Here is a 27,641-nt window from a genome sequence, read left to right on the forward strand (position 1 = left end):
CCAATGATAAAGTAATGAAAGAATTAATATATATTGGTTCCAAAAGCATTAAAAATGCAATAATTCAACTCAATCATCATGTCAGAGGCATATTTCACTCATTTCTTTCAGGACATTACCTGGGGGTTCTGCAAGTTGAAGACTATCAGATTTCGATCTGCAGTGCCAACAACCATCAAAGGATGCCTCACTATCAATGCATAACAACGATCAGGGAGTTGTTGAGTATGCACTGGATTTGACTGTCTAGTATCCCAATACCTAAGAATTGGTAGGAAACAATAGAAATATTTAATCAAATATAAGAATCTTAGTAGTCAAGTGCACAAGACGACCAGATTGCAAAACATGGTAGAGCATGTAAAACAATTAGTAGTGCACAATTAACCATCCAATGGAAAAAAATACTATAAATAGCGAGTGCCCAAACATGAATAAGGATATAAAATTACAAAGCCTCGATCAGTGATCCAATCTGTAAAAATTACAGATAAAAACGTTGTACTTATATCCATCCCATAACATAAGAGAACACTGTGTTTCTAAAAAATTCTTCCACAATGCAAAAGAAATATTGTCTAGGAGCATAATTCAAGAAACATTTTCATCATATGCTCACAATGTCCCAACAATCCAGAAAAAAAGCTATGGTAAACCATCTGGACCAGGAGCCTTATCTCTGACCATCCCTCTTACAACAGTAAGAACTTCATTCTCATTGAAAGGTTGCTCAAGCCATTGAGCACTCAAAGGATCAATAGTATCAAACTCTAAGCCATAGTATTTCTTTTGCAACGCACACACTGGCCACAGAGATAAAAGTATGACAGCTTCCATAATAGTCTCGAAACACTAAAATGTTAGCATCAGATACAAATCATGAGAACAAAATCCACAGTAATGCTACTGTTCATAACTTTTAGTTAAGTATTCCAATTGAACTGGTAGAGAAAAACAACATAACTACACAATAATGAGGAAATCTAAGGAATCTAGATGAAGATATGAATCAATGTTTTACTTGAGGGTCTTGTCCCAACTTCCTGTAACTAAGAGGTTCATCTCTGGGATCCACACAATCTCTTTGATAGGTGCATCATGCATGGCCACAGTCATTGGTTGCCCACCAGACAAAGGCCACATTTTGCTTGCTTATCACAACCTTCGGAAAATACAGTTGTTCCATCATCTTTCCAAGCAGAGCACAACACCTTAAAAAAAATGTTTTTAAAAAAAGGTCAACCAAGAGAGTGATTATTTCCATTGTAGATTCAGCAACAGCGAGAAAATTTGAATAAGTTATGATCTTTAGTTTTATCGGTTGGTCGTGAGATATTGAAGCCTTGGGTGTACTGCCTACAACAGCCCCACTATGCATTATCTCCCAACATCTTACCTACAAAAAAAAAAAAGCCAATAGGATTGAAGAAAGGTTAAGGAAAGACAAGTTAGCATGAGAATAAAAAATTTAGTTTAGTAAACAAGAAAATAAGAAACTGAACAAACCTGGCTATCCCACGAAGTAGCAACCAGGTAATTGGCCTTAGGGCTGAAACTAAGGCTTGAAACTGAATCGCTGGGAGGTTAAGCCACCTAGAATTATATCTCCAAGTCATTTCAACTCAAGGAACGTTTTAATAAATAAATAAAAAAACAAAATCACATTACTGCAGAGAAAATTCTGTAAGCAAACAAGCTCAGAAAGCAAGAATTGTAAGTACGTTGAATATATAATGGGAATAACTATGTTCCATATCAAGTGAAGCTGAATTCAAGAATGACAGAATAGCAGTAATATTTGATTCACTAATATTCTGTTAAATATCGGGAAGTTGTCGGTTATACTTAGATACATGCAGATACCACAAAGTAATTCAGGGACAAATCTTTAATTGAAAAACATAGATTTCTACTTCAAAAATAAAGGCTCCAGGTTCATGATAAAATGCCATTTGATACAAAACGGTACAGCAACTGGATATGTCAAAAGCCATTAAGAATTCTGCATAATCATGATCAATTCAAAGAAAAAAATCACATATACTTTTCCCAGAACAAGATAACTCGAGGGAATAACACAAGAATAAAAAATAAAAATAGAAAGATACTTATTGTCAAAATTTGTTTGCAAAATACTTTGAGAAACAATTTAAGAAACAAAGGGAAAAACAAAATGTGGCCATTAATATCTTCTGTGACAACACAATTCAAGCTCGATAATAGTAGAAATACAGGAATTCAGATAAGAACTCAGATGCAATAGTAGAAGTCAGACATTCGACCACATAAGTAGGGTTTTAATCATGGAATTAAGCTAAAGAATAAACAAAAAGTTAGAAAAACAAAAAAACTAAACACTCAAATCACAACGCCTACCTCAAAGGACTTATTCCGATTAGGGTTCGGGGCCGCAGGGATTCCGAAAGCAGACATTGGAACTGCAAAATTCTAACACCACAAAATGGGAGACCAAATCTCATAAGAATTCAAGTTCACGAGAAACACAAAATTAAAATTAGAACAAGGATATGCAACACTAGGAATGAATATGAAAGTTACCTCCAAAACTACAACTACTCGTACGTTTGAGAGAGAGAGAGAGAGGCCTCCAAAAACTCCTAATACGTGAGAGAGAGAGAAAGAGAGGGAATTTTGCTTCAAAGTTGGAGCCAGATATAAGTGTGAAACAGTCAAAGGCACAGCATGGCGTTGGTTAAGAAGGCATAGCACTCACAACGTAGCGTTAGAATGATGCTGCATGCAAAAAGGCTTCACATAAATAATAGCATTGGCATTGGATTGGTCATCCCAATCTTAAAAATTTTAAAAATATATAACTTTTTTCACTTTTAGCTAATCAGTCAAAATTTAAAGTTTACATTAAATTAGCCATCACATTCTCTATATTGATTAATTTTTATTTTCAAAATACTTTTATTTTTATTTTCATAATCTACAATAACTCTTCCATAAGCGATATTGCTTAAAATAAATACTTTTATTTTTATTTTCATCAAAACCAACTCTGTTTTCACTATAAAGAAAAGAGATATCAAATGAAAGTAGTACTCTGGCATGTCCCTTGTATACTTCTAGCCTTTGTTATTAATATAGCTTACTTTTGCCTATAAAAAAAATAAAAAAGAAGAAGAAGAAGATATCAAATGAAAGTAAATAAATCTAAAGCAAAGTTGAAACTAGAAAACCCAGTGGTTCATGCAGAGAGTGACCACATCTTTTATTTTTCTTTATTTTCCTCTGCTTGGAACGTAGGAAAAGATTGGAAACAACAAACGGCTATAACACAAGTGAAAAGAAGACTTGGAACCAAATCAACAAATCGTAATCGCAAGAAAATTGACCAGATCTAGACCTAAAAATTGTGCCAACCAAATCAACAATGAGATTTCCCAAGAAAAGCATCAAACACTCAAAAGCGAAGTCCTATTTTACAAATACTCATAAAAAAATTTCCTGTTTCGACACGAAATTATATAAAGAACCAGGAAGATGGCTGTACGAGGAATTAAATTAGTTTCCTTGGCTTCCGTTGCATACTGACCTGCAAACGTCTCGGAGATGAACTGTTGTGGATTTTACCGGACCTGCAAAACCAATGCTTCCTTCAGTTCCAAAAGAAATCAAACCCAAACACAAAAATCAAGAGTAAAATAAAGGCTAGGGTTTCGGATTTAACGGTGTTATTGAAACTCAGTGCTGGAGAGAAGCTGGCACGGTGCCGTGCTGGAGAGAAGGAAGTGAAAAGGGAAGAAGAAGAGCCGCGGGAGGGAAAGAGAAGAAGAAGAAGAGAGGAGAAAAAAAAATAGAAAAATAGAAAGAAGGAAGAGATGCGGGAGAAAGAGAGGGAAGAAGAAGAGAGAGAAAAAGCCGCGGGAGAGCTAAAATTAATAAACAATGTATTTAAACTTGTTGAACTTTTCATTTTTGAAGAAAATGATAAAATTACGTACCTCGTATTTGGGATGAAATGGATTTGGTTAATTCAATGTGGACCAATTTTATCAATGAGTTAAATTTGAAAATGAAAAATAATTTAGGCCTGGATCTCTAACTCATTTCAATTTATTTTATTTAATCACTATAATATTTTAAAATTTCAACACAAAATATAATAAGCAATTCAACTTTTCAAATTTCAAAATAATAATAATAATAATATTAAAAAATAATATTCTAACAATACTTTATTCGACTTTTAATTTTTATCTCAATTCAACTTAACTCAACATCCAAATGTAGCATAAGAAAGAAACCAATGTGGCTAATTCAATGTGGACGTTTTTTTTCCCTTACTATTTTTAAAGTGCAATAAGGTAATGTAATATCTGGCCAACCGGAAGAACCAGTGGACCTATTCTAGCAAAACCCTAAAAAGCCCAGTCACTTGAACTTTCATTACTCCTCTTGCTGCAACCATGGTATCCTCGTCTCTACTCCTAGTTTCTGGTAAGTAGTCAAGTCTCTGGTCACCACTATCAAGTTCTCTTTGATTTTTTTTGTTTGCTCTAAAAATTTAGGATAAGAAAAGAAAAGAAAATTACTACTTAATGTAATGGACCCTAGACTCATTTGAGAGAGTCAATCTCCAAGAAATAGAAGAAAATAAGAGAGAAAGAAATGAAAAACAGACAGATGAAGAGAGACAATTGCATGAACTTCTGATGCCTTCTTCTTCATTTCAGTTTGTTTTTATAGTTGAAAAGCACTACAAACAGCAGCGTTTCACTTCTAATATTTTATACTTACACGACATCGTCTCATTTAAAACATTTCTTCCCAATGCAAAACGGCGCCGTGCTATTTAAATCCACACTAAACTACAACTCATATTACAACATGCTTATTAAACTCCTTGTCGTTTGGCCCTAGGCAATACAACACTGCACCAAAGTTTCTTAACACTTTCACAACCAACTTCTAAAGGCCTTCACACTTCCACAACAGTGTCTTACACACTTCTCCCCTTCAAAGCACCTTGCCTATAAGGTGAGGAAACTTTTCCTTGAGCTTCTAGTATGATTCCCAAGTCGCTTCTTCTGGTGTAGCATCCAACCATTGAACCAACACTTCCACAACAGCTTTGTTATTAACCTTTCTACTCTTGCGCTCCAAAATTTGTTGTGGTTCAGGCTCAAGTTCCCCTTGTGCATCAATTGGTGGCAAGGTAAACAAAGGAGATATATGTGAGCCCAATTTCTTCTTTAAAGAGGACACATGAAAAAGAGGATGCAAACAAGATTGGGGTGGTAAACCCAATCTGTATGCAACCTGTCCAATTCTACTTACAACTTGGAATGGACCAAAAAACTTTGGTGCCAACTTCATATTCCTTCGAAGTGCTAAAGAAGTTTGTCTATAAGGCTGAAGCCTTAAATTAGACCCAGTCACCTACCATGAACTCCCTTTCAGTATGCCTTTTTTCAAAAAAGAGTTTCATTCTATCTTGAGCCAACATCAAATTATGCTTTAATACTACTAACATCTCTTCTTTTGTTCTAAATGACTCATCCATAGCCTAGTTTTGAGAAAAACCAGGAATGTACTGCTGTAACTTCATAGGAGGGACACTATACATTGCTTCATATGGCGTCATTCTAGTGGAGGTATGACAAGTGGTGTTGTACCACCATTCAGGAAGTGGCAACCAATCAAACCAACCCCATGGTTTGTCACCTGAGAAGGATCTCCGAAAGTGTTCCAAGCATTTGTTTACTGCCTCAGTTTGACCATCAGTTTGAGGATGGTAAGCTGAGGTGTAAGACAAATTTACTCCTTGTAACTTGAAAAATTCCTTCCAAAAAGAACTTGTAAAAGTGGCCCCTTGATCAGACACAATGCTGTTGGGCATCCCATATAGTTTAAAGATATTGTTCACAAATAATGCAGCAACTATGGCTGCTATAAATGGATGCTTCAAGGTTAAGAAATGTATATACTTCGATAGCCTATCAACCACTACCATGACTACAGAAAACCCTTTTGATAGAGACAGTTCCTTAACAAAATCCATAAACACATTAGTCCATATTTGTTGAGGAATGGGTAAAGGCTGTAATAAACCAGCTGGCAATATGTTCTCCCCTTTATTCCTTTGACACACTTCACATTCTTTAACAAAATTTTTCACCTAAAGCTTAAGATCAGGCCAATAAAAATTAGTTTTGGCCCTATGCAAGAATTTATGAAATCCTAAATGTCCAGTTATTGGGCTAACATGAACATAGTATAAAATCTTTGACATTAAATCTGAACAATTAGGGATATAAATTCTTCCTTTCTTAAAAAGGATGCCTTAACTTAGAACCATATTTGAAGAGGATTGATCATGTGGCAGTTCTGCTATCTTCTGCTTCACCTCAAGATCTTTGGCATAAGCTCTTCAAATATCTTCTAACCATGTAGGATTAGGAACTGTAATTGCATTCAAGGAAATAGAATCATCAACCTCATCCCTTTTTGACAAAGCATTAGCTACTTTATTATCCACTCCCTTCTTGTATTCAATTGTAAACTCATAGCCTAAGAGCTTAGAAAACCACTTCTGTTGAGCTGCTATACCAACCTTCTATTCTAGTAAATACTTCAAACTATGATGATCTGTTCTCACTACAAAAGCACTACCAAGAATGTAAGGCCTCCACTTTTTAACTGCTAGCACTAAAGCTAAAAACTCCTTCTCGTATATGGACAACAACAAATTTTTCCCTTTCAATGCTTGGCTCAAGAAAGCCAAAGGTCCTTGATCCTACATTAGTACAGCTCCAACTCCATTTACACAGGCATCACACTCAATGCTAATAGCCTTTGTGAAATCTAGTAATGCCAACATAGGTGAACTTTTGACAGTTGCTTTCAATTCCTCAAATGCATTTTTAGCTTCTGAAGTCCATAGGAATGAATCTTTCTTCAATAATGCAGTCAATGGTGCTGCTATAAGACCATAGGCTTTAATAAATTTTCTGTAATAGCCAGTTAGTCCAAGAAAATCCCTCAAACCTTTCACATTCTTTAGTATGGGCCAACTGATCATGGCTTCAAGTTTCTTTGGGTCTGCTTTGACTCCAGCTCTTGAAATGAGATGGCTAAGGTACTCTATTTCTTCATAAGCAAAGTGACATTTGGATCTTTTTGCATAGAGCCTTTTATGTTCTAAAGTTGCTAACACAATAGCAAAATGTACACAATGAGATTCTATATCCTTACTATATACAAGGATATCATCAAAGAAAACAATTACAAATTTCTCAAAGAAGGCCTAAAAACATCATTCATAAGATCTTGAAATGTTGAAGGTGCATTTGTGAGACCAAATGCATTTTAATCAAGCCTATAGGTTGTCCCCTTCATGATTTGAACCCTTGACATGGAACCTAGCTCTGATACCAATTGTTAAATACTCAACCATTGATCCAAAAGCACTAAGACTATTAGATACTAATTTAGTTAAATCTTTAACCTTTAGGATCGTAACATTTAATTCTCAGCCTTCTTCATTATTTGGGACCTGAGAACAATAAAATTACTAGCTAATTAGCAAGCAACATTTTGTGGTTTTAAGATGCGACAACTAGGAGAGCAATGTGAAAGCACAACTTTCCGCGTGTCAAAGGGTCGAAGGCTGTCATTTTTGGGTTCGATATGAGGAGATCTAGCTTCTTTTAGGGGTTAATTTTTAGTGTTTATTGCCTGATATTTATAAAATGTGGAATTTAGGTAATTAATCAATGCAGATGAAGGTTTCTTTTGAATGATTGAAGACCAATTTTTTTCCTTTTTTTTTTCTCTAAATGCAAGTAAAAATGTGTGTTCTGCCGTAATGGTTTCAATTGGGGAAATTCTGTTTGTTCTAGTTTAGTTGCTAGGAAATTACGATTATGTTACTCCACGTATGAAAATTAGTGTAGTGTGTTTTCAGTGAACTAATTCAGTATTTTTATGCTACTAGGGATTTCCAGTGAACTTCAGAGTAGAAGAAACGTGTCATTTAGTAGTTCTTGTGAAGTGGACTTTGATGTGGGAACTAGTTCAGAAGTTGTATCTCATTACAAGAAAAGAATGACATCTCAAAACAACGATTTTTCTTTGTGCGGGATTTTGAGTGAGGTTGAAGCTATCTTACTTACTTTAAGGTCAGCTGAGTATCACATGAGACCCTGTTTGAAGGAATTGGCTACATGGGAACTTCCTGGTTATTGCAGCGGAGTTTTGGACTTCATAGTTGGGAGGCTGGGTTATGGATCGATCAAGTTTCTTGGGAAGACTGACATTAGATGGTTGGATCTACATGTCATTTTGCAGTTCCATAGGCATGAGATAGTTGTTTATAAGGATGAAAATGCTACGCCTAGAGTTGGACGGGGACTTAACAAGGCTGTTGAGGTGACTTTAGTGCTACAAGTGAGATCCCTAGGTTTTGAAGAGGGAAAACTAGAGATGATTGTGGAAAAATTAAGAATCATTGCAGAAAGACAGGGGGTTGCTTCATTTCGTTTGACCCAGCAAATGGTGAATGGAAATTCCTGGTTCAACATTTCAGCAGGTTTGGTTTGAATGAAGATGATGAGGAAGATATTGTAATGGATGATGCAACTATAGTTCAGAATCCCATGGGTATGAATAGTGGTGAGGCTCCTGATATTGATGAAGAAACACACATGGAAGCCACTAGTGTTGTGCTCTCTCACTCTCTTCTTGCCCATCTTGGGCTTGACCCTATAAGAATGAGAGAGATGAAAATGTTAATGTTTCCTGATGAGGAAAAGGAGGCAAAGGATACCAGTGAAATACCACATACCAGAAGCCATCCTTTTGTAAAGACAGCGTAAGATCTCCCTTCCGCAACTCTGCTCAAATGATTAGCCATAGATCTAGTCCACCCATTGCTTGAAGAGCCCCATTACCATTGCTGGAGTATGACCATGGTAGTTTTGACTCAAACTCTCATGGAGCCATTCTGATGGCCAAACAAAATAAGGGTCTATCTCTGAGGCCTTTAAAACCTGAACCAGGTTTTAAGCTACACCTCAAGAAAGAAACACTAGTAACTGGAAGCCATTCTTGCAACATTATGGGTGCAGGCTTGTTCATGGGTAGATCATTCCGGGTTGGGTGGGGCCCAAATGGGATTCTTGTTCACATTGGGTCACCAGTAGGCAGTAACGATTCTATTAGGGTGTTATCATCTATCATCACTTTAGCAAAGGTTGCTACAGATGAAGTGGTTAGAGATGAAAATAACATGGTTAGAGAAGAACTTGTTGACCTTGCATTTGATTCTCCATTAAATCTCCACAAGGAGATAAATCATGAAACAAAGAAGTTAAAATTGGTTCCTTCAAGTTGAGACTTCGGAAACTTGTCTTAGATTGCTTAATGCTTTCAGAGATTTGTAGGAGTTATGGAGATATTATTTGTAACGCCCCAGTCTTGGAGGGGTTGGAGAGTTACTTCCTATCACTTAAACCCCCATTTCAACAATATAATTATAGACTCTAAATTCCTAATATCATAACAAAATTGTGATTCAAACTAATTTCTTCAATATAATAAATTTCCCAAAATGCTAAGTTTTCAAAACATAATAAAATTTCTTAATAAACTTCGCCAATACACATATAGAAACTCTGTAAACTTAAACTACCATTCTTAAATCATCTCACCCAATGTTTCATAATTTGATTCTCAGCTGAAATATCTAAAATCATCTGAAAAATATTGAGGAGATATGGGGTGAGTTATCAGTAACTTAGTAAGTAGAGAATATATACTAGTGTGCAAATATGAGCATTTACAGAGTTCAGAATGCAAAACAAAATATTTTTACTTTTCACTTTCAGACTGTGAAAGCATAAACATGTTATTAAAAAATGTAAGAGCAAAAGTAGTCCCAGCCCACAAGTCTTATTTCTTATGAATTAAGATTTTTGGGAAGGCATTGTATTTTGGCCAAGGGCTTATTTGGAAAGTATTATATTATTTGAACTAGGGTTTTATAAATTATTGTAGCGCATTACTATTCACGCTACAGTAATGCGGCTCACTTAGGGTTTTGTGGAATTGTGTATTTAAACTAACGGTAGCCTCATTTGAGAGGGTTAGACATTATTGAAATTGATGAATTTTATTCATTGTGAGTCGAGTTTATCTCCTCTTTTTTTTTTTGAACATTTAAACTTATCAAAGGTAAATCACAACCTTTGTGGCGTTCCTCCTTTGTAATCCAGGTTCTTGAGACGGATTCTTCAACGAGTCTAGATTTTAATATAATCTAGGTTATTGAAATGAGTTCTCAACGGGTCTAAATTCTCCATCCATAGACTTGATTTTGGCTTTCTTTGGTTGGTTTTCCAATATTGTTGTTAGGTCTCAAAGCGAGTCGATTGTGATTCACATCAATCAATCTAGGAGAAGAAGAGCACCAATTATTTACAAGAAAACAAGGGAACGAGAAGGAAAGTGAAATTAAATGATAAACTGAAATCCAATGAGATAAGTTCTTTATCCCCTAACATAACTGCAATCAAATTAGCCGTTAGTATGCTAAAAATGTTTGGATGAGAACAAACCGTGTTTCTTGGGAAAGTATGTCGAGAGTCAAAAAAAATTTCACTGAGAGAGATGTAGCCATTTGAGCAAAAGGTATCGTTGATGATTTTTTTTTTTCTTTAAATGAGATCTTTGGAACACATAGATTTGAATTTCAAATTGTTTCTGAAGCTGAGATAGCTTAATATCCTCTTACTATCTATTTACTAGTTGGTATAACGTGTATTCTTGCTATGGTCTTGATGCACAAATTGAACAGTGTAGAGTGAGGAGCGGTGCCATATTGGGGATTCCTTGATTCATTTACTGTGACATCATTCATTATAAAACCATGCTTCAGTGAACCACTAACTGATTCACCATCATCCCAATTATGTGCATTATATTCCCATGATGATGTAAATGTATTACCACTTCGATTGTTATTTAAAGGCATTAAAAAAATAGAACGTCATTTAGTGTCGCACACCTCATAGTCAACATAAGGTTTTGTGTAGATGCCACCATTTTGACCACCTTTTTTGTATGACCAACTTTTTCAAGTCTTGCTAGAGGTGTGTTTTGGTTGTCTATGTCGTTACTGCCTTCATCTAAATTTTCCTCTGAGATTGCATAGCATGAACAATTTTGTCTCTTAAAAACTCTTTATGAATAAAGTTTCATCTCATGGCTGGTAGATCTAAGGAAAAAATCAAAGAAGTAGCATTTAAATTAAGTAAATAATAGTGAGTGAAAGAACCCAATAGAGGCAAATGTTGATATCTGAAAAATGGTGTTGGAAATCCAAAATTTCTCCTATACGCCTTGAATATGGTGAATATGGTCTCTTCTTGGTTTGGAACCAACCCAAGAGAACTTTAATTTTTGAAAGCTAAAAAGAACCAACTCACAGAGAGAGAGAGAGAGAGAGAGAGAGAGAGAGAGAGAGAGAGAGAGAGGCTGTGCAGAGGAAGGGCGAATGAGAAAGGCTGAAGTTGTACCCGATGAGAAATTTGTTTTGTTTCATTGTTTCTTTAATTTATCCATGTTAGCAATTTCGTGCTATTAAGAGCGCTTCCTTGTAGCATTATTGTTTTAATTGTTTAAAAAAAAAATGTTCATGCGAATGTAAGCTAGAAAGAAGGACAAAAAACAAGCTTAAAAAACTCTTAGAATATTCTTTTTTGTAAGTAATATTTATATTGGGCACTTAAAACATGAATGGAAAGAATCTAGGCCAGCTTTAAAGACTAACATTTCTTCAATCCACTTATGATTTTGCACATAATTTTGATTTTAAAAGTAATAAATGCCAATTAATTAAATCTGTAACCTTCTATTATATAACAATGATTGGGATTTTAACAAAACTTGGCAAATTCAATAGAAACATATAGTAACTTATAATTCAGAAATGAAAGAAAACACCTTTAATAAATAAACTAGTTGCTTATCCTCCCATATATTATAGTAACTAGTTTCTCTACAAGAAATTAAAATGAAAGAATAAAAGAATAAATTTACCACGTCTTCAATATAAATTAAACCTTACCAAACTAGTCACTGCATATTCACATGAACATAACTATGTAGGCTGCTTGGCAACCAAAAACAATATCTCATGGTGGAAAGCTTTTGTTGCCCCCATATTCTCTTCTGATGATTCCAAACACAAGTTCATTCCAAGTATCAACTGGACTAGGCATGCACAACTGCAAGCAATCATGTGGTGGTGACTTTTCATCTAGGCCACGTTTTGTGATCTTGTTTGGACCAGGGCTTCGACATGGTCCTAGATGCCCTTCGGGGTCTATCATGCTTACCAGTTGTTTCAATGATGAGGCATCCTAGAAACGTGTTTGTCTGCATGTCAAATGAATCAAATTTTTAGAAATCTCTTTCATATGTAGTCTGTGAGGTGAATGGTGTCCAACACCATGTGTTTCACTAGAAAACTGATTTGAATGAAGATGAAAAGCCTTCTTTGGTCCCTATTTGGATTGTGTTGCCAGGGCTCTCGACCAACTTTTACCAAGAATCAATTTTAAAAATCTTCACTACACCGATAGGGTGTTGTTATATTCACATAGACAGCCCTACAGTTTGTGCAACTCATATAGATGGTGCACGTTTGTGTTTGGAGATGGATGCAGCGAAGGAGCCAATCCTTATTTTTGGATCAGGTTGCTAGGGAGTGGTCATAAATAGGAAGTGATCTATAAGACCTTACCAACTTTCTGTTCTCGGTTCAAGATCCAATGTGCGTACCCGCAAAATGGTGAAAAAGTTTGGGAGAGGAAGAAGAGATTAGAGATTGAAACAGTGAAGGAAGTTAAAGTTACTCCCCTACTCGATGATGTTGGAAAAGGCAAAGGTACATTGGTTATCTCAGACTCTGATCTTGGCAACACTAATAAAAAGTTGCCTCCCAAGTTGTGGATTTGGTGGAATCAATCCATATTCAGGAGGAGGATACGTTTTACAGTAGAATGCAAGTTTCCTGTAATATCCCAATGGAGGAAACCAACGTTGATGTTAAGCTGGGTGAAGAGAATTTGCCTAAAGAGGGTGAACAACAGATTGAAAGGGTTGAAAATATTCAAGAGGTTGTAGGAGAGGGACTTCTGGCAACCAGTGGTGATGATGATGCTAATGCACCTACTGCTGCGACCTTTACGTTGGATGACTCTGTTTCTGAACCTGATCCGGAACTCGATGCTGAGATCTTTACTAAACCTAAAGATTATGCCATTGAAAATGAGGACCATGAATTTAAAAAAAAAAAAAAAAAAAAAAAAAAGAGAGCTTGGAAGATGTTTGCAAATGTTCAGAGATCGTCTCAGGTGTTAGCCAAACCCAATAAACTTTCTCTATGATTGGTCCAATTTTATCATGGAACATCCGAGGTCTAGGTACCTCGAGAGGGAGATTAAAGAAGTTGGTTGTTAAAATGAAACCTAAAATTGTTGCTTTGATGGAACCTTTTACATCATCTGAGAAAGCTCAAGGTTTGTTGCATCTCTTACATATGGATCAGTTGATTACTAATGAAGGGGTAGCCAGGAAAATTTGGGTGTTTTGGCAGGATGTTATCTCAGTTCAATTGGTTTTAAGCAGTGAACAATTTATTTTACTTCAAGTTGGTGATGGTCTCAATAATTTTTCCCTTGCTATTTTGTTTCTACCAAAAGCATTATGATTGATAGAAGAGCCTTATGGGAGTAGTTAAATAGCCAGGTCCTAGGCTATGAACCATGTCTTATTGCAGAAGATTTTAATATCAGAAGGAAGGACTCTGAACGTCGGGGTGGGAGACCTCGTCTGATAGCAGCAATTGAAGATTTTAATTCTTGGTTTCACCAGTGTGGTATTATTGAAATGAAGTATGTGGGAAGGAGGTTCTCTTGGTGTAATGGGCAGAGTGGTTTATTGAGGAGTTGGGTGAAACTGGATAGATGTTTCTTGAATGCTAGTTGCCTAACTAAAGTTCCGAATGCAACCAACAATTATGTATTGAGATCAACATCAGGTCATTCTCCGATGCTTATGGAGATTCAATTTGATCTTTCTCTTATAGTCCTTCTCCTTTTTGTTTACAGAAAATGTGGATTGAGCATGCAGGTTTTCATTCTTTTGTGGCTACTTTTTGGTAGGAGGACATAGGTGGTACTAGTCTTTTGAAGTTGGCCCTTAAACTTAAAAAGCTGAGGGGGGCAATACGAGATTGGAATAAGCATGTCTTTCGTAGAACTGATTCGATATTCGGGTTCTTGAAGAGCTGGTCGATGTTTTGGAGTCAGCCTTGCTAAATGAATGGGACCTTGGGATTGAACATGAGATGTTGTAGAAACAGATGGAGTTGGCTAAATGGAGGCATCGTGAAGAGATTAGATTGGCTCAAATGTCGGAAGTTAAGTGGTGACTTGAAGGAGACCAAAATTCTAAATTTTTCCATGCCTATTTACCATATAAAAGGAAGAAAAGAGTTTTGAATATGAGACTTCAAGATGCTACCTATTTGAGATCCCCGGAGGAAATTCATGTAGTTGTTGTTAATTATTTTTTAGAATTTTTGCAAGAAGAGTCCTCTAGTAGGCTATCCGATTTAACTAATCTCATTTCGTTGATTATATCTATGGCCAATAGTAACGCTATTTGTGCTATTCCTTCTATTGAAAAAGTTCACCAAGCTTTGGTTTCTATCCCTTCTAATAGTGCACAGGGCTCGGATGGATTTGGATCAGGATTTTTTAAGAGATGTTGGGATATTATTCAACCTGTGTTATGGCGGCAATCTCAGAATTTTTCTAAGGAGGTACATTTTCCAAATTTTATACATCTTATGTGGATTTAATCCCAAAGACTGATATTCCTACGGAGTTTGAGAAATTTAGACTCATAAGCCTTTGTACGGTGTTTTATAAAATCTACTCGAAGGTGATAGTGAATCGTTTGTCTCCTCCTCTCTCTAAAATGATATCTCTGGAACAAGGCGCATTCATCCCTGGTAGAAGTATTTTTGAGAACATCAATCTTACTTAGGAAATGATTCATTCTATTCACAAGAAGGTTCATGGGGGGAATGTGGTGCTTAAATTGGATATGGCGAAGGCATATGACCATGTTAGTTGGGCCTTCCTGTTGGAGGCTCTTTGCTCTTTTGGTTTTTCTCCTCAAGTCTGTGCCTTGATCAATGAATGTATTTCTACTCCTTGGTTTTCTATCACGATGAATGGCACTACTAAAGATTTTTTCAAAGGTGGTCTCGGGTTGAGATAAGGGGACCCTTTGTCCCCTTGTTTATTATTTTGCAGGAAGTCTTATCTAGGCTTATTAAGCAAAATGTGGATGAGAAAAGACTTGGCCAATTTTCTCAACCTCGAGGTACTTGTTTGATATCTTACCTTATGTATGCGGATGACATGGTTATTTTCACTAATGGAGGTCAGAATTCTATCTATTGTCTTTTGGAAATTTTGGCTACATATGAGGAGTGGTCTGGTCAATCAGTTAGTAAAGAAAAAACTGCAATGTTTTTTTTGCATAAAATTTCCATCACTCGTAAACGTCATCTAAAGAGAATTACTGGTTTTTCCAAGGTTATTTTTCCTTTCAAATATTTGGGAGTCCCCATAGTTTCAGGAATGCTTAAATTATAGATTTGAAGGAACTTGTGAACAAAGTTAGTAAGAAAATTAACGGTTGGAAAATGAGATTATTGTATGTGGGTGGGAGATTAATTTTATCGAGACATGTCCTTGCTAGTATGGCTTTGTGTTCTTTTTCCTTGCAATGCCTTTTTGAGAATCTTCAATCAGCATACTGATTTGCCTGGCCAAGTCAGTAGACATATGAACAAGCCGTCGCACATATTTATCCTTTGCTGTTTTCAGAACCCATAGTGGCTGAGAGACATTAGTATATCAGATAAACCTCATTGTGATTAAAGTAATTATGTAGAGCACTCTATGATTCCTACCAGGTATATCAATGTTACCCACAGTAACTGAGACACAGATAACCTTCATTGTGAGTAAAGTAATTACATAGAGAACTCTCCAATTCCTATCAGGTACATTGATGTTTTCCATACTACAGAAATTTCACCAATATGATGTGCAAATAGGAAGACCGCCGAAAAAGATTAAGTGAAGCATACCAACCATCTACGCAACATATAACTTCATAACAGAAATATATATCCTCAAAGCTAAATAAAACATAAGTTTCATTCACAAACATATAAATGACTGAGGAGGCACTCACCGTGACAAGGTTGTTAGAGTAGCCAAGATATCTTTGGACAGAAGTGCCTTCACAAACCACATGACTGGCATTGCAACCAGCAAACCATTTTTCTACAACTTTGGCACCTTCTCTGGTGGCAGCCTCAACAACCTACCAAAGATATCAATCATCTCAGGAGTTGCTCAAGGTACCTATAGAGATGCTTACTCGACAGAAGCAAGGTGTCCACCCCCCCCCCCCCCCTCCCAAAAAAAAAACAACACTTAATAACAGATTGACAGCTGGCATCAAATTCTCTAAACTCCAAACAAAACACACTATTTCCCACTAAACATTCAAGTTTACCTTATTACGCAGTTCAGCTGAAATGTCTGGATCAACATACATGAAATGACCAGAAAGAGAAGAGTCCACACTTGTGCTAAACTCTCTTCCCGATAACCATAGATGTGATTCTTCTATCTTGTTAGATTGCGTGGCAACGTGAGCACCAACAGGAAGTCAGGAATTTTCAGAGCTAGCAAACCCAGCAAGCCGACTTAATTCATCCAAGAGCATACCATTTTCTTCAACACTCTTAACACTGTAGAGTGATTCACTCAGTCTCACTGCATCATACAAAACAAGCTAATTTTCTTTTTTGATAGGTAACAAAGCAACAAATTAAATATAAAGTACCGAATAAGATCATATGTCAATTGGCTTATATTTCTTAGACCAATACTTGCGCATGGAATGATTTAGGTTAAAAAATCCTTATGATACAAGATCTAGACCTCAAAATACAGAAAGAGAGGACATCATTTAACCTACGTACAACCCAAACTTAACCAGATATTGTTTGTTGATAAGAGGATTTCTTAATCCCCAATCATCACATAAGTGCTAAAACTTTAGAAGAAACCACTCACTAGTATGTGAATGGTTTAAGAAACTTTACCATCTATTTTTTGAACAGCCATTTTTCCCATCCGGATTACATTCAGCGTGAAAGTAGAACACCAACTTCACACACTGATGTCATACCCAAGCGCCTGGGGTTTTGAGTATATAAAATTAGGGGGTTCATCTTCATATGGTTGAATAATTTCGAAATAAGTTCTAAAATAACATTTTTCAAGTTTTCATTTCAGTTGGCCTTATGATTGATGTGCAATTGTACCAGAGATAGAGGGGTGGGAGCAAGCCATCTTGTTTGGTCCATATCCTAGATGGGCTGTAGGCACGTAACTGAGATCCTTGAGATTGTCAGCCCTTAAATAAGTGGAGTAAATGTGAGTTGGCCACTTGAGAGATTAAAAGGAAAATGTTGTTATATGCATGAATGTCCTCTAAAAATGTCTGAATGTCAATTAAAAATTAAAATCAATTTTACCCTACTTGATATGTAATGTATCTATTTACTGTATTTGAATCTCTTAGCATTTGGTTTGTCACAACAAAATGACATTGAAAGTGTTTACTAAGTTTTCAGGTAATGTGATTCTCTACTATTATCATTAAGTTCTAATATAAATTTCTATTCATGCTTTGAGGTATTTTTGGATCTTTATAACCTGGTGCAATAAAATTTTATGAAAGTGAAATTCCCAACCCTATAAAAGGGCATGTTATATACGTTATTTGAGTTTATTGATAAAGTTTACTTAGTTGTTTACTTACCGATTTTTTGAATTATGATATCTAACATTGTATCCTTGACAGAAAGGGATTATAATACTAAATGCCAATAAGACTTCAAAAATGATCCAACTGATAGGTAGCAAATATTTTTTTTTTTTTTTATAATTAATAAGATAAATTTATTCCAAGTAAATAGGCATAGCCCAAATACACAGGATATATACAAATGAGAACACCTACTTACTAGCTAAAATAGAAAATAACTAAGATAGAGAACAGTACAATCATTTCCATTCCTTACAAGATTCTTCACCCAATATAGTACGAAGAAAAAACTCCGAGTTCCCCTATAGAACGTGCACAATTATCAAAGCATCTCCCATTCCTCTCTAGACATAAACACCAAAGTAAGCACAGGGGAATCATCTTCAGCACTGCAGTCCTATTACTTCTCCCCCCGATACCTTGCTAGCAAGCAAAGAAATCCACCACATGCCTAGGTATCACCCATGAAATCCCAATCCTTGCAAAAGTCTCATTCCACAATGGAGTCGCCACATCACAATGAATAAAAAGATGGTCAATAAATTCACCATCCTTTTTACATATATAACACCATTCAGCCATCTGAAAACCTCTCTTCCTCAAATTGTTTGCTGTTAATATTTTCCCTAGGGACACCAGCCAGCAGAAAAAGGCAACCTTACTAGGCACCTTGGCTCCAAATACTTTTCCAAGGGTAGTCTTTGACCGCATGACTGGTTAACACCTTATAATAAGAGCTCACTAAAAATCTTAGATTAACTGATGCACCCACAGCAGACTGTGCTCCCTATTCAGATCAAGTTTCATCTCATATAATCTTCCTAAGAAGTCAGAAACTTCCCCTACTTCCCAATCCTGCACATCTCTAATAAATTCCACTGTCCAGCAAATCAAATTATTAGAAAAGCGATAAGAATCAGCCATTGCAGCTCCTTTATCTTTAACAATCCTGAAAAGGTTAGGAAAGACAACCTTAAGAGGAGAGTCCCCACACCAGATGTTGTGCCAAAAATCTTTGCCCCATTTCCCACCTTGAATATGGAATTCTTGACAAAGTCCCCCCTTCCCAGCCTAATAGACTTCCACAGACCCACTCCTAACGTCCCACGAACTTCACTCGTAAACCGACTCCCTCACATCCTCCCATATTTAACATCCACAAAATTTCTCCTAAATGCATTGCTCTCTTTAAGGTATCTCCAAAGCCATTTCCCAAGTAGAGCTTTATTGAAAAGACTTAAATTTCTCACTCCCAACCATCCATAAGCAACCGGAAGACTAACCTTTTTCCAACTCACCAAATGAAACTTTCTCTCCTCCCCATACCATCCCACAGAAAGTTCCTATAAATCCTCTCAACAGCCCCCCACTGGTCAAGGAAAGAGAGAGAGGAAATATGTAGGGCGATTAGTCAAAGTGCTCTTGATCAAGGTAACTCTTCCATCTTTAGACAAACATAATTTTTTCCAGCCTGCTATTCTCCTCCTAATCTTCTCAATCACCCCATCCCAAATAGAAACTGATTTATGAGAGGCACCTAAAGGTAGTCCAAGGTATCTCATAGGTAACGCAACTATCTTACATCCCAAAATATTGGCTAGATCCAAAATATTCCTCATTGTACCCACTGGAACAATTTCAGACTTGGAAAGATTAGCTGGTTTGGGTGGTGAGAATACTTCACTACTATTCATTATTTTATCATTACTTTTCACCTACATTTTACTATTTTGTACTACTATGCACTATTATTCAATACTTTTCACTACTATTCATAGAATATTTGAGATAATCTCACTACCCAAACACAATCTAAATCTCAAACCAAAAACAGCTTCAAAGCATAATAGTAATGCTCTCAAAACACGAAGGTGATCTTGATAGTTATCACATAAAATCAAAGTGCTGTCTGCAAAAAGCAAACGTGATATTGAAATACTATCCCGTGTCTAATTACCCACCACAAATCCTGATAGAAAACTTCCTTCGATAGCCGCCTCAAGCATACCACTCAATGGATCTATCACTATTACAAATAGGAAAGGAAATAAGGGGTCTCCTTGCCTCAAATCCCGAGAGCTATTAAAAAAACCAACCTGATTTCCATTTACTAATATCGAAGATTTGGCCATCAAAATTAAAATCCATGAACACCACTTCTCACCAAAACCAAATCTCCCAAGTATAGAAGAAAATCCCAATTGACATGGTCAAAAGCCTTTTCCATATCCAATTTAACTAAAACTCTAGATTTACCCATTCTTATTATACCTTTCCAGCATTTATTTGCAATTAGAACCGAATCAAGAATTTGTCTTCTCCTCACAAATGCATTCTGAAACTTTGAAATAATCTTGCCCATAACCATACTAATATGATTTACCAACACTTTGGCAATAATTTTATACACCCCATTTACCAAACTTATAAGGCGAAAATCTTTGATCTCCATTGCATCTGCCTTTTAAGGAATGAGATGATTTGCTAACACTTTCACAATAATTTTATACGCCCCGTTTACCAAGCTAATAGGGTGAAAATCTTTGATCTCCATTGCACCTGCCTTTTAGGAATGAGAGAAATGAATGTAGTATTAAGACTCTTCTCAAATTTTAGGAATGAATGAAATTCACCAAAAACTTTCATAATGTCATCCTTCACTATGTCCCAACATGCTTGGAAAAATGCAATGGAAAAACCATCTGCGGCCGGTGCCTTGTCCTTCGCCATACCTTTAACCACATCAAGAACTTCTTCTTCCTCAAAAGTTTGCTCCAACCAATCTGCACTCATTTGATCAATGGGCTCAAACACCAGCCCATCTAACTTTGGTCTCCATGAATATACTTCCGTAAAAGGCTTCTCATAATAGCTCACAATGTGGTCTTCAATTCCATCCTCCATGTCGCCAATTCCATCTTCCATACTCCCTCAATGTCGAGTAGTAGATATAGATGACCAAATCAATGTCATAAGTGATGTGACGCCTCCAAATCCCCACGTATGGACACGGAAAAATCGAGACGTCCGGATGATGACAACACGGGTCACCACCCTATTGCCAAGTGTCAAGTGTGTGTATAAGCAACAAATGTGCAAAGAGAAACACGCAGCGGATAGCAAAAGTCTCATAACTATGTACCAGAATTTTTATTGGTTTAATACAAAACCGTTCAAAACATACATAATTAAATATTACAAACTACGAATATAGTTTCAAAACCAACTACAAAGCATAAACTTCAACTCAATACTCCGGTGGAGCCGCCTCCTTAGGCTTAGCCTCCTCCTCCTCCTCGATCTCTGCATCAAAATCTACGGTATCAAAAATGGTGCCGCAAGTAAGTAAGATCCAAACACCACTAGATAAAAGCATATTAAAACCCAAACAATATGCATAAAAGAATGCAAATGCACATGACCCACAAAAACCACATTTTTCCACGTACGCCAAAATCCCATTTTGGTCCAGAACATATCCTTTAAACATAACCTCGCCATTATCCTCGATAATGGCCCAAAAACCAAACCATCAGAGCACTATAGGCAGGACTCTACCACCATCCTTGCTCACCACAGTCCCTACACGTGCACCGTAGGTGGGAATCATAGGCGAGATTCTACCACCGTCCCTACTTACCACCATTCCTAAGTACACCGTAGGTGAGAATCACAGGCGGGATTCTACCACCATCCCTGTTTACCACCATCCCTACGCCGTGTGCCTCTGACTCAAACCAGTCAGTCCAACCGTTCACATATACCATAAATAATTTCTCGCTTACAAGCTCAGTTTTCAAGTTCCAACACATGTACATGCATGCAACTACATGAAAACCCAGTTTTTCCTTTTTTAAACATGAACATGCGTGCACTATACAATGCAAACATCAAGGTACAAATATCTCAAACAAATATCAACATCAACCAAACAACTCCGTCCTCAATCCATCCGACCCCCGAACTCTTCAGACTCAGTCTGGAAACAACCAACCAACTAGATAATTTATTGTAAATCTAAAAGTAGAGTTTGGAAAAATACTTATAGCGCTATACGGTATTTTTTGAAAGGTCGCGGTGTTGCAAACGGCGGAGAAAAAACAATGTAATAGTGTATTTTACACTGTGGCCGTGGGTAATAAATTACCCACTTTCGAACGGGGACAAACCAAGACATGAAATTGATAGAGAATGACCTAGGGATGTTTATGAGGCTAATAGAAGTGAGCTTTGGCCGTGGGTGGTGGTGGAAGTGCAAAAAGGGGCTGATCGGAGTTGAGCTCGTGGGAGCTGCTCCGGCAACAGATCGGGGCTGGAAATGGGTGGTTTAGGATAGTTGAGCTCATGGGAGCTGCTCCGGCATCGGATCGGGACTAGAAATGGGTGGTTTAGGATGGCAAGAGGTAGGTAATGAAGTGGTAAAGAGATGGTGGCCGGAGTTGGAATGACGGCAGCGAAAAAGCACAAAAACCGTGCAGAAAGGAGGGGCTCTAGGGGGTTAACGGCGGCTCGGATAGAGGTGATTTTTGGTGGGGGTGTTCACCGGCCAGAGGGGAAGAAAACTGGGTGAGTGGTGTCGGCCATGTCGCCAGCGAGCGGCAGTTTTGGGCTGAGGAAGCAACCGGCGATAAAGAGAGAAGGAAGAGCTGGTACCGTGACTTCCAGCCGTGTGTGGCGGCTAACGGCTACATGGGTTGGCTTGAAAATTGAGGGAGGTGATCATCGGCCGGAGGGGAGTCGACCGGTGGGGGTGGTGTACTGCGCGGGGGCGAACTGGGCGGGTCAACGGACGGCGACGGGAAGGAGAAGAAAGAAGCAGCTCACGCGCACGGGAAGAAGGAGGAAGAAGAAAGAAAGAAAAAAGAAAGAAAAAGGAAAAAGGGAAAGAAAAAGAAAAGAAAAAAGAAAAAAGGGAAAAAGAAAAGATGAGGGAAAAGAAATGAGGTCCAGTCCTCACTTCCGGAATCCAAAAATTGATCCGCCGAAAACGATTTTAAAAACATAAAATGACTAAAATAAATTAAACACCACATCAAATAAAATAAAACCAATTGAAATACAATAATTTAAAATAAAAGAATATATATATTAATTAAATTAAAAATACTCCTTCAGTGAAAATACACGTAAAAAGGGGTATCACAAGTGATACTGCAATTCCTTGTTCATAAACAATACCACAATTAGAACTGATTTAGTTGCCTTAAGGTTCCAAGAGCCAATGAATCACCTACATAATGTGACATTTATATGTGAGCACTTCATTATGCATTATACATGATGTAAGTACTTTATCACTTCATTTATGGTTGGATGCTTACACCTAAATACTTTATTGGGCATTAAAGTGCATTTACCTTTATTACTCCCTACATCCCAATTAAACTTTTTGCTTTATTTCTTGGAGCATGCCAAGATACACATCCCATGTGAAACCCCATATCGAGTGAGTATAGGTAGCATATGGGATCTCACATTTCTTGGAATAGAAAAGTTCTTAATATTTATAATGATTCCAATATGCTCCAATTATACCACTGATAAGTCCTTTTAGAGTATAGACTCGGATGTGGCTTGGGTCTCATTTGTGGTGGTACAAATGGTATTAGAGCCTAACCCAACCAAAAATGTGGGACTTAAGCCGTGCCACCTATGATGGAATGGTCCAATGAGGACGTTTGTAATTTGAAAGGGGAGATTGTGATACCTGACATTGAGGGAGTATAGGTGGTGGATCCCACATTGCTTGGGATGGAAATTTGTTTTCCCTTTTATTGGCACCGGGTGTCCATAACAAAGTCCCAATTCATTCTAGGGTTGCGTAGGCCCTGGTTTTCAGCAAGTGCACCTCAGGTAATTCAACGAAAGATTCTCCAATCAGATGTGGCTTGGACCTCCCTTAGGGCATTACAAATTTACCAACACCCTCAATACAAGATCTCATAAACCACCTATAGTCACCACTTGGTACGGCATACCACAATCCCTCCCCCTTATACTCCCAACATCCTCGTCGGGCCATTCCATAATGGGTGACATGGCTAAAGTCTCACAATTTTGATTAAGATAGGCTCTAGTACCATTTGTAACACCCCAAGGGAAAGCCCAAGCCACATTTTGGCATATTCTCCAAAATGACTCCCATTGGAATCTGTAACACACCCTTCCCATAGAGTGTTACGTACTTTCATAATTGTGCCAAATAAAGAGATCCAACTTGATAAAAAATATCTCATTTATTGAAAGAAAAATGGAAAATATACATAAAAGATGTCCTGAAAAATATTTGAATAAATAGTCTCATTGCAATGAAATTTAAAATTGTTCTTTTTGTGTAAAAAGCACTTATTAACTGAGTCTAAAAATCTCTTGAAACATGATCTATGCCGATTACATGCTCTTCAACACTATCTTCTTTACCTGGACATTTCAACTGCCTATGGCCACAAGAAGAATAGCTTAACTTATCATAACATATTATGGTGGACCACACTTAGATTCATGGCTGGCACATCCACCAACAACTGCATTGGTACCATGCCATCTCTTATGGCGATTCTTAAAGCTTCTTTCATAACTTGTCTTTTATCTTTATTATCATGATGCATGTAGAACACTCAATATGGGGTATCACATCCCAAATAAAAATAAATTTCAGATGTACCACTATACTTTTATGTTACCATTAATAACTATGACATTTCAAACAAAAAACAAAGAAAGTGAGACAGAGAAGATCTTTAAGAGAAATGTTTGGTTCACAAATAGATCTAAGAAAAATAAATTCACAAATACGATTTTGTTGTGGTACATATTTGCAAAGCCTTTTTTACCATAAAGTAGATCTACCTTATCACATCTAGCCACGAATGTGAGCTTTACTTTTGTGGTATCTCTTTGTAAACCTAGCACTTCTCCCATCTTTTATTCTCCAAGTGGGGACCTGGGGTATATACATATATAGAGACCTTAATATCCTTAAGCGATTTGTGTATGGAGTGGGAGTTATTTTATTGGCTATAATTTAGGATGAATTAAGTTCTCAAGTGTTAAGAACATCTATGTGCTAGGAATAAATAAAATCACAAATAGGGCAAAACATTGACATTGTTGAGCGTACGGACAGACATTTATATATCATGTAAGCTTGTGCTCCATGCCTTTCGACCTTCATTTGACAAAAATATTTAATGCAACTAGGAGATTTATTGGTTCAAAAGATTGTAACCTGAGTCATTGTATGCCAAGAATTTTAACTCTACATACTACTTAAATCTAAATAACAAACTGACAACAACTTTCAAACAAAAGCAGATAGAAAGTAGTTAGTTTATAATAAAAAAAATTAAAAAAGAATTCTTATAAAATAGAAAGTAGCTCATTATACCATTCCTCCGGACACTAACCACCCAAGCGTGACGATAAAGAGACTATTTTTTGTTCCATGCTTCAAAGCGTGCTCAAACTTACATCCACCAAATTTGTAATAAGAGTTAAGGAGTTCAGAAAAGCATTAAATAATTGAAGAACATCACAGGTATTAGAGATACCGATGCTTTTTTCTTGATTGGTATTAGAGATACTAATGCTAGGATCAGGAAATGAAACAAAGCCCTCCCATTAGTCTACTTGATATACATCGCATGAGAAAGGGGGAAGCTATGATTTTTTTTCCCTTGTAGGGGCTAGCCTAGTCCCATTAGAAATATAATACACCTCCAGTCATTGTAAGGACTTAGATTTCTACAAAAAACCTAAAAGCAAAATAAAACAATTAAACATAGACTATCTAAGCAACACAGTCTAAAATAACAAATAAAATCAAATGGAGGTAATTTTTATACTTTGAAAGAAGAATTATCCAACATTTTTTTGGGGTCAAATTTTTTAGTTTTAAAAAAGAGTCAAATATTTTGTGGGGCGGAGGAAATTTTTCTCCAAGGTTTTTTCTCTTTTTTTTTTTCAAATTTTGGGAGGAACAAGGGGGATTCTTGCAGATATTTTTAGGGCCAAGGAGTGGGGATTTTCTCAGGATTTTAGGGAGGCCATGGCCACCCATCTTCACACTCCCTTGCCTCTGCCTTTACCATGAATACGCATAAGATCATATTGAAAAGTTCTACAAAATCAGCGATAATCAAACCAATTTCCTTTTCCTCCTAAAAAGCTTACCAATTGATTCAACTAAAGAAGATTGGAAATGAAACCAAGTAAGTACCCACGACACTTGTCCACATATAGTGTACACTAAACAGAATGAGAGAAAACAGCATCAGTGACTAAGTCTTAAGCCAATCTTACTGAGTTTGTCTACTATAGAATAAGACAATTGAAACAATTTCAAAAACAATTTAAAGGATATTTGGACCACCAAATGAGTACACTGAGGATGCAAATTAGGGCTGTATTGGCCACCTAATCTCTGTGTCGCCTCCATCACTTGTTTTCTAGTTTCTACCAAAACAAAAAAACATAAATTGACTTTAGCTATCTATATATAAATGAAAAGTAATTATAAAATGATGAAGCAAGGTTCCACGAAAGAAAAGTGAGTCATGTGCAAGGAAGTATATCAGAAAACCCATCCATACTAACACCATGACAACAATGGGCCGATTTTCCCTCCCTATACTAGTAACTTCTGACAATTGAATTTTTACATGTAGTGAAATGTTCATTCAAAACACCAATCCTTCATATTGAGAAAAAAAAATCGAAAAGAAAAGTGACGGGGACATAAAAAAGGTTTCATAAAAATTGGGATTTACTGGTTCAGAAAAGATATTTCAAAACATCCATGTAAAAGGATTCTGTTAATGACAACATGCATGTTTTTTTCTCAGCCATGACTTCATGTATTTGAATATGAGCAATTTGATCCACAGATATACTAACTAAACAGTAGTTGGTAGAAAGTGAAAGAAAACCGTTCATAACTTCGTGTATTCTGAATATGGCAAAGCTATTCACTGCAATTACGATACAAAATGCAACCAAAAAGCTATAAGCAAAAATAAGACAAAAAAAATGAGTATTTTGGGAAATAGAAAAGCTTAGGCGTTGCCATTCTTTGACTTAGGAGTTGCCATTCCTTGATCAATATAATTATTTATTTATCAAAAAAAAAAAGAAAAGCAGAAGCCGCATCCCCCAAAAAACATGGGGACACGAATTGAATTAGAATTCCAAAAACTCAAATGACAGCAGGAAGAAAAAAACAAATAAGCATGTGAGCGGAATTTAAATTGGAGAAAAAAAACAAGAAAAAGGAATTGACAATAGTAAATCAGAGAACTTTATAACTTTGGATAGACCGGTAACACAGATAACAAGGCTGGCAAAACTTGACTTAATATGAACTTGATCTGAAACTTGACTTAACATAAACGTGATCTGAAACTTATTCTTTAACTGCTTAAATACATACTCCACAGTTGTTGTGGCCTCATGTATTCTACGTGTCATAATCGTTGTGTCTCACGTAGTGTATGCGTCACAATTGCTGTGATCCCATACTTCATATGCCACAGTTGTTGTGGACCCCATGAAACTGAATGTAACTCAACTTCTTGGATGCTACATGGGTCCCCTAGAGCCATATGTCCCTGCCGATTACCGCATCACAACACAGGTATCTGAACCAGCTATGAGTGCGTTAATACATACTCCACAGTTGTTGT

At 36.7% G+C, this 27,641-nt stretch overlaps 1 protein-coding gene and 1 pseudogene across 1 annotated transcript; one reads left to right on the plus strand and one right to left on the minus strand.

The window, feature by feature from the left end:
- Positions 1-4,436: 4,436 nt before the first annotated feature.
- LOC122289212 lies at positions 4,437-9,516 on the plus strand (annotated as a pseudogene).
- A 6,290-nt stretch (positions 9,517-15,806) lies between these two features.
- LOC122289213 lies at positions 15,807-16,901 on the minus strand. The gene is made up of 3 exons (XM_043096192.1): positions 16,639-16,901; positions 16,312-16,443; positions 15,807-15,950 (listed from the first exon to the last, which is right to left on the minus strand). The coding sequence occupies exons 1-3, from the start codon at positions 16,678-16,680 to the stop codon at positions 15,807-15,809; spliced, it is 318 nt and encodes a 105-aa protein (XP_042952126.1). The 5' UTR covers positions 16,681-16,901.
- Between the last annotated feature and the right edge of the window lie 10,740 nt (positions 16,902-27,641).

This window comes from Carya illinoinensis, chromosome 12, assembly GCF_018687715.1.
Source record: "Carya illinoinensis cultivar Pawnee chromosome 12, C.illinoinensisPawnee_v1, whole genome shotgun sequence".
NCBI lineage: Eukaryota > Viridiplantae > Streptophyta > Magnoliopsida > Fagales > Juglandaceae > Carya > Carya illinoinensis.

Excerpts from the sequence above, each read along its gene's own strand:
- LOC122289213 (XM_043096192.1), bottom strand. The coding sequence starts at position 16,680 with ATGTATGTTGATCCAGACATTTCAGCTGAACTGCGTAATAAG. Across the intron at positions 16,444-16,638 it reads CAGCTGAACTGCGTAATAAG|GTTGTTGAGGCTGCCACCAG; the intron begins GTAAACTTGAAT and ends TATCTTTGGTAG. Across the intron at positions 15,951-16,311 it reads ACTCTAACAACCTTGTCACG|CCACTATGGGTTCTGAAAAC; the intron begins GTGAGTGCCTCC and ends AATGTCTCTCAG.